We start from the raw sequence: 17,871 nt of genomic DNA, 5'->3' as shown, positions 1-17,871 counted from the left end.
AAAAAAATCTGCCTGTTGGAGAAGCTGAAATTGAGAAAATCTTATAACACGATAATTTGTTAAAAAAATAAAATAAAAAAAATATCAGAAGACAATTCAAATTGAAAAAGGGATTGTAGAGTCTAGAAAGTGTGCAGAGAAACTGATTACTCAAATTTGTATTTTGGAGAAAACATGCAAAGAGAAGTCTTCCCTCTGAAAGGCTCTTATCGTAAGCCTTAACTTATCCCTTACACTTATCTTACCAACATATACCAATGTTCATTTCTCAACATGCATACTGAAATAGTATTTAACCTGTCTCCTCCCCTTCATCTACACTGATTGAAATGGATTTAACAAATGACATCAATAAGGGATCATAGCTTTCACCTGGTCAGTCTATGTCATGGAAAGAGCAGGTGTCTTTAATGTTCTGTACACTCACACATGCATTGCACATCTGCTGTACTCGTCTCACAAAACCAAGTATAGTTTCTCATATTGGCTAGGCTAAGGTTCACACAAGCCAAAACTACATAGTGACAACATACTGGCACTTCCTCGAGGTCCTATCTGACTCTCTCTTAGTGTTAATGCAGAAGGCGAAGTCCAAAACGCCATTCTATCATTTAAAAAAATACATATATATTTTACTAGGCAAGTCAGTTAAGAACAAATTCTTATTTTCAATGACAGCCTAGGAACAGTAAGTTACCTGCCTGTTCAGGGGCAGAAACACAGATTTGTACCTTGTCAGCTCGGGGACTTGAACTTGCAACCTTTCACTTACTAGTCTAACGCTCTAACCACTAGGCTACCCTGACACCCGTTACCAGTCAAAAGTTTGTACACACCTACTCATTCAAGGGTATTTCTTTATTTTTACTTTTTTCTACATTGTAGAATAATAGTGAAGACATCAAAACTATGAAATAACACATGGAATAATGTAGTAACCAAAAAAGTGTTAAACAAATTAAAATAGATTTTAGATTTTAGATTTTAGGCAAAGGGTGGCTACTTTGAAGAATCTCAAATATAAAATATGTTTTGATTTGTTTAACACTTTTTTGGTTACTACATGATACCATATGTGTTATTTCATAGTCTTGATGTCTTCACTATCATTCTACAATGTAGAAAATAGTCAAAATAAAGAAATACCCTTGAATGAGTAGACGTGTCCAAACTTTTTCTGGTACTGTAAATTGAAATCCTCTGTGGTTTATCACATTAGTTGATAAGGAAAGAGCCACTGAACATTGGCACACAGTAGCATAATGGAGGAAGGGCACATCTACATTATACCAACCCTGTTCATATCTGTTGAGTTCACCTAGTCATGACTCATCAATAATGCAGACAATTGGGTAAAACTTTACATTACCCTTATTACTGTACAACTATACTCACGCAATTACTGTGTAACAGTATTGTAACTACACATTGTACTTACACTGTACTTACAGCAGTAACCCTATTAACCTTAGCCCATACCCTAGCCTCTTGTCCACATCCTGGCTCAACCCCAACCCTAAGTACAGTGTAAATAAAGTGATATAAAGAGCAATGACAATAGTTGTTACACTGTAATTACAGCAATAATTACATAGCAATAAGGGCACTGTATCATTGGCTGAAGTCTCACCTTTCCCTCTCCAGTGGGCCTGTGAGGCAAATCCAATATGGCCGCCGTACTTGCGGTTGAACTCAGCCATGAGGGCTTTATAAGGGTTGCGGATCATGACGATGCTGGCGTCAAAGGCTTCAATCTCCTTCTTGCCGCTCTCATGTGTTTTAATGCAGACGTTCCTACCACTCCGCCAATGGTCTCGCTCACCTTTGAAGCCTTTTAAAAGAAGAAACAACAACGACAAAACGTGACCATGCTTAATAGTGTAATTTTGGCTGTTTAAGTGACTGCATGACTTCCCAATGTATAACTAACTATCCAGTACCCATGTCACCTGTTACCTCCAGGTTAGGCCTACAGTACCTTTGTTGTAGAGGGAGCCATCAAAGTAGTAGCTGCCTGTGTAGAAGCCAGTGGCCAGCTCTATGAGGTGGCGTGCCCAGGTGTTGCCAGCCCCGGGGAAGCTGGCCAGGGCCATCAGCTGCTTGGAGCGCGTGGGCAGGAAGTGCCGGTCCATACAACGGTTATCTGAGGAAACACAGGAAAGAACACAGGTCACACATGTGATACACAATAATAGATGATACACAATAATACATGATAATACATGAAATACTCAGAATTATTTGCGTTCCTTCCAAAAAATGTATTATGAACCAGACACAAACTTTAAATACAATACTAGCTGGAGAGTGAGTGAGAATGTCAAAGGGCCTATGTACTTTAGCATGACAGGTGAACATAGAAAGCTATTTCAGGGTCATACATCCTACATTTAACATTTTTTAGAAGGGGGATTATTTAAGATGTTCTTTGAGGAGGTAGGGTTTCAGGTGCTTTTGGAAGATGGACAGGGACTCTGCTGTCTTAGCTTCAGGAAGCTGGTTCTACCATTGGGGTGCCAGGACAGAGAAGAGCTTGGGCTGAGCTGAGTGGGAGCTGCCCTCCCATTCCGTAAGGGTGTGAGGGCAAATAGACCAGAGGTGGCAGAATGGAGTGCTTGGGTTGGTGTGTAGGGTTTGATCATAGCCTGAAGGTAGGGAGGGTAGTTCCTCTTGCTGCTCCGTAGGCAAGCACCATGATCTTATAGTGGATGCGAGCTTCGATTGGAAGCCAGTGGAGTGTGCGGAGGAGCGGGTTGACATGGGAGAACTTGTGAAGTTTGAAAACCAGGCGGGCTGCAGTGTTCTGGATAAGTTGCAGGGGTTTAATGGCATAAGCGGGGAGCCCAGCCAACAGCGAGTCACAGTAGTCCAGGCGGGAGATGACAAGTGCCTAGACCTTGAGCAGACAGGTGCTTCTACTACAGAGAAAGAACTGGGCAAAGGTAATGTATATCGCCATTGAAATCCAGTCATTGCTTCAAATGTCCTGCACTATACAACACAATGACCCTCATGACCTAGAGACTGACTCAGTAGACGTGCAAGCTTTGTGAGTAATGTGGTTGGTGTGAGTGGAGCTCTGTGTAGATTATGATGTTGTAACTCTGGAGGCTGTTTAACTTCTTGGTGACAGGGGGGCAGTATTGAGTAGCTTGGATGAATAAGTTGCCCAGAGTAAACTGCCTGCTAATCTGTCCCATATGCTAATATATGCATATTATTAGTAGTATTGGATAGAAAACACTCTGAAGTTTCTAAAACTGTTTGAATGATGTCTGTGAGTATGACAGAACTCATATGGCAGGTGAAAACCTGAGACAAATCCAACCAGGAAGTGGGAAATCTGAGGTTTGTAGTTTCATTTAAGTGATTGCCTATCCAATATGCTGTGTCTATGGGGCCAGATTGCACTTCCCAAGGCTTCCAGCAGATGTCAACAGTCTTTAGAAAGTTATTTGAGGCTTCTATTGTGGAAGGGTGTCAAATAAGAGCTGTTTCAACAAGTGGACTAGGCTGAGGCCAATCAGTTGTTTACTGCGCGGTCACGCGGGAGAGCCGTTCCTTCTTTTTCCTCTGTAATGGATACGCTATTGTCCTGTTGGAATATTATTGAAGATTTATTATAAAAAGACCCTAAGGCTTGATTGTAAACATTGTTTCACATATTTCTACAAACTGTAATGGAACTCTTTTGACTTTTCATCTAGATTTTGAGCTTGCCTTTGGAATAGTGAACTAAACGCGCAAACAAAGCGGAGGTATTTGGACATTAATATGTACGCAATCAAACAAAACAAACATTTCTTGTGGAATTGGGAGTCCTGGGAGTGCATTCCAACGAAGATCAGCAAAGGTAAGTGAAGATTTATAATGCTGTTTATGACTTTTGTTGACTCCACAATTTGGCGGGTAACTGTATGGCTTGCTATTGTGGCTGAACCTGTTCTCAGATTATTGAATATTGTGCTTTTGCCATAAAGTTGTTTTGAAATCTGAAAATGGCTGAATTCTTTCTGTGACTAGTTTCTGACCTAACATAATGATATGTTCTGCTTTCGTCGAAAAGCCTTTTTGAAATCGGACACTGTGGTTGGATTAACGAGAAGTGTATCTTTAAAATGGTGTAAAATTCCTGTATGGTTGAGGAATTTTAATTATGAGATTTCTGTTGTTTTGAATTTGGCGCCCTGCAATTTCACTGGCTGTTGGCGAGGTGGGACGCTAGCGTCCCGAACGATCCCAGAGAAGTCAACCCTTTACACTCGTGGGAATTGGCCTATATGGATAGGGATAAATGTAAATGTTGCATGGTAGCAACTGAAAGGGAACAGTTAGGAGATTATGGTGTTAGGTTCTAATTCTCAGAGTAAAAAACTCAACGGACACTATGAAAGCTAAGTTAATTCTTCCCAGGGGGTCAATACAGCTGCATTCAGACAAAAACATTTTCACACAAGCACTGATATTTAACCCTTCCTCCTAGGCTGAGTCTCCTCCTACACATCTGAACAAACATTGTTTCTTTACTGCTAGGCAGGAAACTAAGTAATAAGGCCATCACTAATCCACGGCTCTCTCCCCTTATCAATGCCTGCCACATGTGATCTCTTCCCTGCACTCAGCACCTTACAAGTTTAATTGCACACACTATATACCTTCCGTCCACAGGTAACCATTAACTTCTGTTCCAGACCATCTAACCCTAAGTACTCAATCTTTCAATAGGATTCCTGATATAATGTAAATGTTACACATTACCCTCTCTCCCTCAGTGACATGAATAAGCATATTTCATATTCTCAGAACGCAACAATGGGAAAGTTATAAGATCAAAGTTGAGGACACAACAGTTCACCTGACACAAGACTGAATCCAAACATTACCCTGTTGATTTTATGCATTTTACATTTACTGTACTTTTCGCCGCCTGCTTTGATAACGAAATCTGAGAATACTCTGGATACATTCAGTAACATGATAAGAATATTCCTGGGAAAATGTGGGGTATGTACAACAAATAGAAGGTTTGAGTGAGAGGACTAACTGGTGTCTCCACATGGCCACGCATCTCTCCAAAGTGTGCACAGTTCTGCGATATTTGTAAATTATTTTGTACATAATGTTTCTGCAACCGTATCTTACGGCATAAAAGAGCTTCTAGATACAGTATCAGGACAGCGATCATTCACCTCGGATAAGACAAAAATAAATTCAACAACAACAACAACAGCAGCAAGCAGGACTCACACGATATTCTCCAAACACCCCACAGGGCAGACATCCCAATTATTCGCAAAAGGAAGCGACGCAGAGGAAGAAGAGCCGTATGCCTCGTCCGGACCTGCAGAAGGCAACTAGGAAAGCTGCCGTTACCGTCAAAATTACTCGCCAACGTGCAATCATTGGACAATAATCTAGGCGAGGTACGATCACGAATATCCAACCAACGGGACATCAAAAACTGTAATATCCTATGTTTCACGGGATCGTGGCTGAATGACGACATGGATATTCAGCTAGTGGGATACACGCTGCACCGGCAGGATAGAACAGCACACTCCGGTAAGACGAGTTGGGGTGGTCTGTACATATTTGTAAACAACAGTACATATTTGTAAACAACAGCTGGTGCACGAAATCTAAGGAAGTCTCTAGATTTTGCTCGCCTGAAGGAGAGTATATTATGATAATTTGCAGGCCACACTAGTTGCCTAGAAAGTTCTCAGCTATACTTTTCGTGGCTATTTATTTACCACCACAGACAGATGCCGGCACTAAGACCGCACTCAGTCAGCTGCATAAGGAAATAAGCAAACAGGAAACCACTCACCCAGAGGAGGCGCTCCTAGTGGCCGGAGACTTTAATGCAGGGAAACTTAAATCAGTTCTACCAAATCTCTATCAACATGTTAAATGTGCAACCAGAGGGAAAAAAATCTAGATCAGCTGTACTCCACACACAGAGACACGTACAAAGCTCTCCCTCGACCTCCATTTGGTAAATCCGACCACAACTCTATCCTCCTGATTCCTGCTTACAAGCAAAAATTAAAGCAGGAAGAACCAGTGACTCGGTCTATAAAAAAATTGTCAGATGAAGCAGATGCTAAACTACAGGACTGTTTTGCTATCACAGACTGGAACATGTTCCGGGATTCTTCCGATGACATTGAGGAATACACCACATCAGTCACTGGCTTTATCAATAAGTGCATTGAGGACGTTGTCCCCACAGTGACTGTACGTACATACCCCAACCAGAAGCCATGGATTACAGGCAAAATTCACACTGAGCTAAAGGGTAGAGCTGCCGCATTCAAGGTGCGAGACTCTAACCCGGAAGCTTACAAGAAATCCCGCTATACCCTGCGACGAAGGGCAAAGCGTCAATACAGGGCTAAGATTGAATCATACTACACCGGCTCTGACGCTCGTCGGATGTGGCAGGGCTTGCAAACTATTACAGACTACAAAGGGAAGCACAGCCGCGAGCTGCCCAGTGACACGAGCCTACCAGACGAGCTAAATCACTTCTATGCTCGCTTCGAGGCAAGCAACACTGAGGCATGCATGAGAGCATCAGCTGTTTCAGACGACTGTGTGATCCCTCTCTCCGTAGCTGACGTCAGTAAAACCTTTAAACAGTTCAACATTGACAAGGCTGCGGGGCCAGATGGATTACCAGGACGTGTGCTCCGGGCATGTGCTGACCAACTGGCAGGTGTCTTCACTGACATTTTCAACATGTCCCTGATTGAGTCTGTAATACCAACATGCTTCAAGCAGACCACCATAGTCCCTTTGCCCAAGAACACAAAGGCAACCTGCCTAAATGACTACAGACCCGTTGCACTCACGTCGGTAACCTTAAAGTGCTTTGAAAGGCTGGTAATGTCTATTTTGCCTTGCTACTCTTATTTTCAAAATGTATTTTTACTGTTGTTTTATTTCTTTATTTACAAACACACACACACACACACACACACTTTTGTTCTCTGCACTATTGGTTAGAGCCTGTAAGTAAGCATTTCACTGTAAGGTCTACCTCTGTTGTATTCAGTGCACGTGACAAATAAACTTTGATTTGATTCCTAAGTAATTTCAAAGCACTCTTATGACTCAAAGAAGAGTCTTTAACTATAAGGTTTTTTTTTGAGCTCTCCTAGCTGTGCCGTTGACCACACTTTTAGTTGTTTTGTTTGGAACACATCTCTCCTACCTGACAGTAGCCAATTTAAATCTGCTGTGAATAAGAGCAAATGCGCATTCCGAGAGCAACACTCACACACTATATATAGCAAGAGAGCAGGGAAGGGGTGAAAAAGTAGGCTGTGTCGTTTTCATAGTATCACTTTTACAGTATAGACTCATTTTCACCTCAACTACCTCTTACCCCCAGCACATTGACTTGGTACCGGTACTCCTTGTATATAGCCTCGTTATAGTTAATTTCTTGTGTTACTATTTCCTTCTTACATTTTAACTCTGCATTGTTGGGAAAGGGCTCATGAGTAAGCATTTCACGGTAAAGTTGTACAGTACTTGTCGAAAGTTTGGACACCTATTAATTCCATGGTTTTTCTTAAGTTTGACTTTTTTCTACATTGTAGAATAATAGTGAAGATATCAAAACTATGAAATAACACATATGGAATCATAACAAAAAAAAGTGTTAAACAAATCAATATATTTTATATTTCAGATTCTTCAAAGCAGCCACCCTTTCCCTTGATGACAGCTTTGCACTCTTGGCTTTCTCTCAACCAGCTTCACGAGGTAGTCACCTGTAATACATTTCAATTAACAGGAATTTCTTTCCTTCTTAAAACCTCTTGATGCTAGGGGCCACTAGTTTGGAAAAATAACGTTCCCAAAGTAAACAGCCTATTTCTCAGGACCAGATGCTATAATTTGCATATAAATTACAGATTAGGATAGAAAACACTCTGAAGTTTCCAAAACTGTCAAAATATTTTCTGTGAGTATAACAGAACTGATGCTGCAGGCGAAACCATGAGGAAAATCAAACCAGGAAGTGGCCTCTATTTTGAAAAATCCATGTTCCATAGCCTGCCTTTGCTCCATTTAAAGGGATATCAACCAGATTCCTTTTCCTATCGCTTCCTCAAGGTGTCAACAGTCTTCAGACATTTCAGGCTTTTATTTTGAAAAATGAGGGAGAAAGATAACATCGCGTCAGGTGTTCGCATGAGTTTTGGCAGCCATTGCCTCTCCCTCTCCTACTGATAAAGACAGTTGCGGTTTATATATTATCGATTATATATTTTAAAAATAACCTCAGGATTGAATATAAAAAACGTTTGACATGTTTCTGTGGACATTGCGGACATTATTTGGAATTTTCGTCTGCGTTGTCGTGACCACTCTTTCCTGTGGATTTCTGAACATAACGCGCCAAACAAACGGAGGTATTTTGGATATAAAAATAATCTTTATGGAACAAAAGGAACATTTATTGTGTAACTGGGAGTCTCGTGAGTGAAAACATCTGAAGATCATCAAAGGTAAACGATTAATTTGATTGCTTTTCTGATTTTCGTGACCAAGCTACTTGATGCTAAGTGTACATAATGTTTTGTCGAGTGATCGATAAACTTACACAAATGCTTAGATTGCTTTCGCTGTAAAGCATATTTTCAAAATTTGAGACGACAGGTGGATTAACAAAAGGCTAGGCTGTGTTTTGCAATATTGCACTTGTGATTTCATGAATATAAATATTTTTAGTAATATTATTTGAATGTGGCGCTGTGCAATTCAGTGGTTGTTGATGACAATTATCCCGCTAAAGGGATGGGTAGCGTCAAGAAGTTGCGTTTGAGCTAATCAGTTGTGTTGTGACAAGGTAGGGGGGTATACAGAAGATAGCCCTATTTGATAAAAGACCACGTCTATATTATGGTAAGAACAGCTCAAAAAAGCAAAGAGAAATGATCCATCACTAGGTCAGTCAATCTGGAAAAGGTCAAGAACTTTGAAAGTTTCTTCAAGTGCAGTCGCAAAAACCATCAAGCGCTTTGATGAAACTGGATCTCATGAGGACTGTCAGAAAAGGAAGACCCAGAGTTACCTCTGCTGCAGAGGATAAGTTCATTAGAGTTGACTGCACCTCAGATTGCATCCCAAATAAATGTTTCACAGAGTTCAAGTAACAGACACCTTTCAACATCAACTGTTCAGAGGAGACTTTTGCTGCAAAGAAACCACTACTAAAGGACACCAATATAAAGAAGAGACTTGCTTGGGCCAAGAACCACGAGCAATGGACATTAGACCAGTGGAAATCTATCCTTTGGTCTGATGAGTCCAAACTTTAGATTTTTGGCTCCAACCGCTGTGTCTTTGTGAGACGCAGAGTAGGTGAACAGATGAACTCCGCATGTGTGGTTTCCACCGTGAATCATGGAGGAGGAGGTATGACAGACATGGCCGCCTCGCTTCCGGCGCCGACAGAGATGGCCGCCTCGCTTCGCGTTCCTAGGAAACTATGCAGTTTTTTGTTTTTTTACGTGTTATTTCTTACATTAGTACCCCAGGTCATCTTAGGTTTCATTACATACAGTCGAGAAGAACTACTGAATATAAGATCAGCATCAACTCACCATCAGTACGACCAAGTATATGTTTTTCGCGACGCGGATCCTGTGTTCTGCCTTACAAACAGGACAAGGGAGTGGATCCCATGCAGCGACCCAAAAAAACGACTCCGAAAAAGAGGGAAACGAGGCGGTCTTCTGGTCAGACTCCGGAGACGGGCACACCGTGCACCACTCCCTAGCATTCTTCTTGCCAATGTCCAGTCTCTTGACAACAAGGTTGATGAAATCCGAGCAAGGGTAGCATTCCAGAGGGACATCAGAGACTGTAACGTTCTTTGCTTCACGGAAACGTGGCTCACTGGAGAGACGCTATCCGAGGCGGTGCAGCCAACGGGTTTCTCCACGCATCGCGCAGACAGAAACAAACATCTTTCTGGTAAGAAGAGGGGCGGGGGCGTATGCCTTATGGCTAACGTGACATGGTGTGATGAAAGAAACATACAGGAACTCAAATTCTTCTGTTCACCTGATTTAGAATTCCTCACAATCAAATGTAGACCGCATTATCTACCAAGAGAATTTTCTTCGATTATAATCACAGCCGTATATATCCCCCCCCAAGCAGACACATCGATCGTTCTGAACAAACTTTATTTAACTCTTTGCAAACTGGAAACCATTTATCCGGAGGCTGCATTCATTGTAGCTGGGGATTTTAACAAGGCTAATCTGAAAACAAGACTCCCTAAATTTTATCAGCATATCGATTGCGCAACCAGGGGTGGAAAGACCTAGGATCATTGTTACTCTAACTTCCGCGACGCATATAAGGCCCTGCCCCGCCCCCCTTTCGGAAAAGCTGACCACGACTCCATTTTGTTGATCCCTGCCTACAGACAGAAACTAAAACAAGAGGCTCCCACGCTGAGGTCCGACCAAGCTGACTCCACACTCCAAGACTGCGTCCATCACGTGGACTGGGACATGTTTCGTATTGCGTCAGATAACAATATTGACGAATACGCTGATTCGGTGTGCGAGTTCATTAGAACGTGCGTTGAAGATGTCATTCCCATAGCAACGATTAAAACATTCCCTAACCAGAAACCGTGGATTGATGGCAGCATTCGCGTGAAACTGAAAGCGCGAACCACTGCTTTTAATCAGGGCAAGGTGTCTGGTAACATGACCGAATACAAACAGTGCAGCTATTCCCTCCGCAAGGCTATCAAACAAGCTAAGCGTCAGTACAGAGACAAAGTAGAATCTCAATTCAACGGCTCAGACACAAGAGGCATGTGGCAGGGTCTACAGTCAATCATGAACTACAGGAAGAAATCCAGCCCAGTCACGGACCAGGATGTCTTGCTCCCAGGCAGACTAAATAACTTTTTTGCCCGCTTTGAGGACAATACGGTGCCACTGACACGGCCTGCAACGAAAACATGCGGTCTCTCCTTCACTGCAGCCGAGGTGAGTAAGACATTTAAACGTGTTAACCCTCGCAAGGCTGCAGGCCCAGACGGCATCCCCAGCCGCGCCATCAGAGCATGCGCAGACCAGCTGGCCGGTGTGTTTACGGACATATTCAATCAATCCCTATACCAGTCTGCTGTTCCCACATGCTTCAAGAGGGCCACCATTGTTCCTGTTCCCAAGAAAGCTAAGGTAACTGAGCTAAACGACTACTAGCACTCACTTCCGTCATCATGAAGTGCTTTGAGAGACTAGTCAAGGACCATATCACCTCCACCCTACCTGACACCCTAGACCCACTCCAATTTGCTTACCACCCAAATAGGTCCACAGACGATGCAATCTCAACTACACTGCACACTGCCCTAACCCATCTGGACAAGAGGAATACCTATGTGAGAATGCTGTTCATTGACTACAGCTCGGCATTCAACACCATAGTACCCTCCAAGCTCGTCATCAAGCTCGAGACCCTGGGTCTCGACCCCGCCCTGTGCAACTGGGTACTGGACTTCCTGACGGGCCGCCCCCAGGTGGTGAGGGTAGGCAACAACATCTCCTCCCCGCTGATCCTCAACACTGGGGCCCCACAAGGGTGCGTTCTGAGCCCTCTCCTGTACTCCATGTTCACCCACGACTGCGTGGCCACGCACGCCTCCAACTCAATCATCAAGTTTGCGGACGACACAACAGTGGTAGGCTTGATTACCAACAACGACGAGACGGCCTACAGGGAGGAGGTGAGGGCCCTCGGAGTGTGGTGTTGGAAAATAACCTCACACTCAACGTCAACAAAACTAAGGAGATGATTGTGGACTTCAGGAAACAGCAGAGGTAACACCCCCCTATCCACATCGATGGAACAGTAGTGGAGAGGGTAGCAAGTTTTAAGTTCCTCGGCATACACATCACAGACAAACTGAATTGGTCCACTCACACAGACAGCATTGTGAAGAAGGCGCAGCAGCGCCTCTTCAACCTCAGGAGGCTGAAGAAATTCGGCTTGTCACCAAAAGCACTCACAAACTTCTACAGATGCACAATCGAGAGCATCCTGGCGGGCTGTATCACCGCCTGGTACGGCAACTGCTCCGCCCTCAACCGTAAGGCTCTCCAGAGGGTAGTGAGGTCTGCACAACGCATCACCGGGGGCAAACTACCTGCCCTTCAGGACACCTACACCACCCGATGTTACAGAAAGGCCATAAAGATCATCAAGGACATCAACCACCCGAGCCACTGCCTGTTCACTATCATCCAGAAGGCGAGGTCAGTACAGGTGCATCAAAGCTGGGACCGAGAGACTGAAAAACAGCTTCTATCTCAAGGCCATCAGACTGTTAAACAGCCACCACTAACATTGAGTGGCTGCTGCCAACACACTGACACTGACTCAACTCCAGCCACTTTAATAATGGGAATTGATGGGAAATGATGTAAATATATCACTAGCCACTTTAAACAATGCTACCTTATATAATGTTACTTACCCTACATTATTCATCTCATATGCATACGTATATACTGTACTCTATATCATCGACTGTATCCTTATGTAATACATGTATCACTAGCCACTTTAACTATGCCACTTTGTTTACATACTCATCTCATATGTATATACTGTACTCGATACCATCTACTGTATCTTGCCTATGCTGCTCTGTACCATCACTCATTCATATATCCTTATGTACATATTCTTTATCCCCTTACACTGTGTACAAGACAGTAGTTTTGGAATTGTTAGTTAGATTACTTGTTGGTTATTACTGCATTGTCGGAACTAGAAGCACAAGCATTTCGCTACACTCGCATTAACATCTGCTAACCATGTGTATGTGACAAATACAATTTGATTTGATTTGATTTGATGGTGTGGAGGTGCGTTGCTGGTGACACTGTCCGTCATTTGTTTAGAATTCAAGGCACACTTAACCAGCATGGCTACCACAACATTCTGCAGAGATACGCCATCCCACCTGATTTGCGCTTAGTGGGACTATCATTTGATTTTCAACAGGACAATGACCCAACACACCTCCAGGCTGTGTAAGGGCTATTTGACCAAGAAGGAGAGTGATGCGGTGCTGCATCAGATGACCTGGCCTCACAATCACCTGACCTCAACCCAATTGAGATGGTTTGGGATGAGTTGGACCGCAGAGTGAAGGAAACGCAGCCAACAAGTGCTCAGCATATGTGGGAACTCCTTCAAGACGGTTGGAAAAGCATTCCAGGTGAAGCTGGTTGAGAGAGTGCCAAGAGTGTGCAACGCTGTCATCAAGACAAAGGGTGGCTACTTTAAAGAATCTAAAATCTAAAATATAATTCTACTTTTTGGTTACTACATGTTCCATATGTGCTTTTTCATAGTTTTGATGTCTTCACTATTATTCTGCAATCTATAAAATAGTAAACATAAAGAAAAAACCTTGAATGAGTAGGTTTGTCCAAACTTTTGACTGGTACTGTATATCTGAAATGCAGCCATATACACAACTATTGTCATTTTGCACGCAAGAAATCACACAACAGTATGTTGAAGAGAAGCACCACAAAGATTGATAGGCCAAGACGTGCTCATTAAAACAGCACAAACTGTAACCATCGATTTAAATCAAATCAAATCAAATCAATCAAATTTTATTTGTCACATACACATGGTTAGCAGATGTTAATGCGAGTGTAGCGAAATGCTTGTGCTTCTAGTTCCGACAATGCAGTAATAACCAACAAGTAATCTAACTAACAATTCCAAAACTACTGTCTTGTACACAGTGTAAGGGGATAAAGAATATGTACATAAGGATATATGAATGAGTGATGGTACAGAGCAGCATAGGCAAGATACAGTAGATGGTATCGAGTACAGTATGTACAAATGAGATGAGTATGTAAACAAAGTGGCATAGTTTAAAGTGGCTAGTGATACATGTATTACATAAGGATACAGTCGATGATATAGAGTACAGTATATACGTATGCATATGAGATGAATAATGTAGGGTAAGTAACATTATATAAGGTAGCATTGTTTAAAGTGGCTAGTGATATATTTACATCATTTCCCATCAATTCCCATTATTAAAGTGGCTGGAGTTGAGTCAGTGTCAGTGTGTTGGCAGCAGCCACTCAATGTTAGTGGTGGCTGTTTAACAGTCTGATGGCCTTGAGATAGAAGCTGTTTTTCAGTCTCTCGGTCCCAGCTTTGATGCACCTGTACTGACCTCGCCTTCTGGATGATAGCGGGGTGAACAGGCAGTGGCTCGGGTGGTTGATGTCCTTGATGATCTTTATGGCCTTCCTGTGACATCGGGTGGTGTAGGTGTCCTGGAGGGCAGGTAGTTTGACCCCGGTGATGCGTTGTGCAGACCTCACCACCCTCTGGAGAGCCTTACGGTTGAGGGCGGAGCAGTTGCCGTACCAGGCGGAGCAGTTGCCGTACCACCCTAGAGGGTGGCCCCTCTAGGACCCTAGCCAGTCAAGGCCATGAAAGTATAACGCTAGATGCACTGCCAATTCCGACACCACCTGAGTGGACAGCCGGACAACAGGAGCACTGTGCAAGTGCTCACCTCAGAGCACAACCAACTGGCTACATTGGCCATTGTCCCTATACCCATCAATAACACAAACCTGTATATCTATCAATAGCAATTAGACCTGCAAAAGCAAGGAATAACATTAAAAATCACAGTAAAAAGCAAAGGCCTAAATTGTACATTACATTCAGAAATCAACTGCACAACCAGTAGGGTTACATGAGGGAAAACAAATTAATTAACAATTATGTTGTTGTTTACGCAATAAAAAAAACAGCCCCTTATAAATGCAATCTTGGTCAGGTGGGCATAATTTGAAAGCTTGTTCTTCTGCCAACATGACTAAGTTATAAAATGTTATCTTACAGTGTTAGGCTTTAACACATAGAAAGGAGTCATGAGCAATGTTCTCTCTAATTTTGGCGGGCACTGAGGGCATTTTTGTTCTTGTGAGCTGAAACTTGAAGATGTGAGAATTTTGTGCAACTTCCAGGCTGGGTTTACAGTGAACACTGAGGCTGTACCCTTACAGTTTTAGACAGTAGCCAATAGGCTATTGTGGCTATTTTGGTATAATGTAGCCCTACCAACAAAACCAATGGAGCAAATCCAATAACATGTTCACATGGAAATAGCTTTTGATTTCTATGATATAGCCTACAGTAGCCTATATGTGGTGTTCAATGCAGGCCTACATTGCATGACACTTTTAAAAAGGTTTTTACATTATGAAGGGCTTGACATTAATTCATGATTTTTTACTTGGTCTGTAACACCATAGGCCAAATACTGTAGGTGACTGTAAATTTCATTGTATGGTGCAAGAAACCACTTTACAAACTACAATGAATTATTACTACCATACAGATAATTAGACAATGTAGGCTATCCCTCTGCATATTAGCGTATTTGCATATTCAAGCCTGTCTCAAAATAAAACACTGCCCCTTTAATTAAGACACAAGCTTTTTACCTGACTAGCTTTTCAAAGACAGCTTGAAATGCAGTCTACAAGTGTTGTGCTCTTGTAGGAAGAAGCATTAACTCCCCATTGCTGACCTATTCTTATAATAATACTTTTACTCCATTGCCCTCTGGCTCTGCCTACAACAAAATTACAGACTCAAGCTTGCAAAGTTAGATTTGTTATGGTTTGTTGCATTGAAAAGGAGCTGATATAATGTTGACTAGATCACAGGAAAAACTTGATCTATATAGTGCAAACTAATGGGGCGAACTCAGTGAATTTCAATCTCTTGCATCTCTGCACAGTTTGGTATTTTTTCTGCAGGGCAGTCCTGCAGGAGCACATGCACAATTTAGAGGGAACATTGGTCATATGAGGACGGTGTTCTGCTATGGATTTTCTTCACGATAGACAAATATGGGTCAAGTCTGTTCAGAACAACCCAGGGTATGAAGCAATGTCCTCTTGTAACTGTACATCAAAGATAGTGATCATAAATGTTGACAAGGTATATAACATTAGTTTTATGAAATGGAAATATGAAGTGCACATTTGGACTCAGGGGTGTTTGGCTTGCTTGTATGACATCAAAGCTGTATTTATTATAATCCTGAACTTCTTATCTTTCAAAATGCATCTAGTCATCCTAATTTACATCATTTCCCTCACTCAGACAACAAAACGTGCAAAGGTTGCCCAATTAGCAACTTCTTGTTGCATGAGGTGCTTAAGGTCAGGTCAGTCAAACTCGATTCCTCTGATGTTAAAAAAATACAGACCAGTATCACATTTTTATTTTCTTTCCAAAACACTTGAGTGTGCCATCTTTGACCAACTCTCTAGCTATCTCTCTCAGAACGATCTAATTGACCCTTACCAGTCAGGCTTCAAGACGCATCACTCAACCGAGACTGCTCTCCTCTGTGTCAAGGAGGGAGACTGCTCTTCTCTGTGTCATGGAGGCTCTCCACACTGCCAAAGCTAAATCTCTATCCTCTGTTCTCATCCTCCTAGATCTATCCGCTACATTCGATATAGTGAACCATAAGATCCTCCTCTCTACCTTCTCGGGGCTGGGCGTCTCAGGCTCTACACACTCTTGGATTGCATACTACCTGGCATGCCGCTCCTACCAGGTGTCATGAAGAGGATCTGTGTCTGCTCCACGTACTCTCAAGACTGGTGTCCCCCAGGGCTCGGTACTAGACCCTCTCCTCTTCTCTCTATACACCTCTATACACTATGATATGTGGTTGTCCCACTTAGCTATCTTAACTATAAGTCTGTAACTGTACGTCCGTCTGGATAAAAGCATCTGCTAAATTACTAAAATGTTTTTTTAAAATAATGTAAAAAACAATATAGCACTGTGAAGCGCAGAGCCTGAGCTCTGACGTTATTAATAGCATTTTACTTACAGCCACTGGGCCAAATTTAGTACTGCCCTAACCCATCTGGACAAGAGGAATACCTATGTGAGAATGCTGTTCATTGACTACAGCTCGGCATTCAACACCATAGTACCCTCCAAGCTCGTCATCAAGCTCGAGACCCTGGGTCTCGACCCCGCCCTGTGCAACTGGGTACTGGACTTCCTGACGGGCCGCCCCCAGGTGGTGAGGGTAGGCAACAACATCTCCTCCCCGCTGATCCTCAACACTGGGGCCCCACAAGGGTGCGTTCTGAGCCCTCTCCTGTACTCCATGTTCACCCACGACTGCGTGGCCACGCACGCCTCCAACTCAATCATCAAGTTTGCGGACGACACAACAGTGGTAGGCTTGATTACCAACAACGACGAGACGGCCTACAGGGAGGAGGTGAGGGCCCTCGGAGTGTGGTGTTGGAAAATAACCTCACACTCAACGTCAACAAAACTAAGGAGATGATTGTGGACTTCAGGAAACAGCAGAGGTAACACCCCCCTATCCACATCGATGGAACAGTAGTGGAGAGGGTAGCAAGTTTTAAGTTCCTCGGCATACACATCACAGACAAACTGAATTGGTCCACTCACACAGACAGCATTGTGAAGAAGGCGCAGCAGCGCCTCTTCAACCTCAGGAGGCTGAAGAAATTCGGCTTGTCACCAAAAGCACTCACAAACTTCTACAGATGCACAATCGAGAGCATCCTGGCGGGCTGTATCACCGCCTGGTACGGCAACTGCTCCGCCCTCAACCGTAAGGCTCTCCAGAGGGTAGTGAGGTCTGCACAACGCATCACCGGGGGCAAACTACCTGCCCTCCAGGACACCTACACCACCCGATGTTACAGAAAGGCCATAAAGATCATCAAGGACATCAACCACCCGAGCCACTGC

General features: G+C 43.1%; 1 protein-coding gene across 5 annotated transcripts in view; it reads right to left on the bottom strand.

Moving 5' to 3' along the window:
* LOC110536106 (WSC domain-containing protein 2) overlaps positions 1-17,871 on the bottom strand; it is a 134,481-nt gene that overhangs the window by 2,823 nt on the left and 113,787 nt on the right. For all 5 annotated transcript variants that reach the window (XM_036935965.1, XM_036935964.1, XM_021621664.2 and 2 more), the window contains 2 exons: positions 1,979-2,143; positions 1,631-1,831 (listed from right to left, as the gene is read on the bottom strand). In XM_036935965.1, coding sequence (XP_036791860.1) covers positions 1,631-1,831; positions 1,979-2,143 — 366 coding nt within the window. The remainder of the gene's footprint in view (positions 1-1,630; positions 1,832-1,978; positions 2,144-17,871) is intronic.

The sequence above is a fragment of the Oncorhynchus mykiss genome, chromosome 11, assembly GCF_013265735.2.
Source record: "Oncorhynchus mykiss isolate Arlee chromosome 11, USDA_OmykA_1.1, whole genome shotgun sequence".
Taxonomy (NCBI): Eukaryota; Metazoa; Chordata; class Actinopteri; order Salmoniformes; family Salmonidae; genus Oncorhynchus; species Oncorhynchus mykiss.
This window is presented reverse-complemented; position numbering and strand designations above follow the sequence as displayed.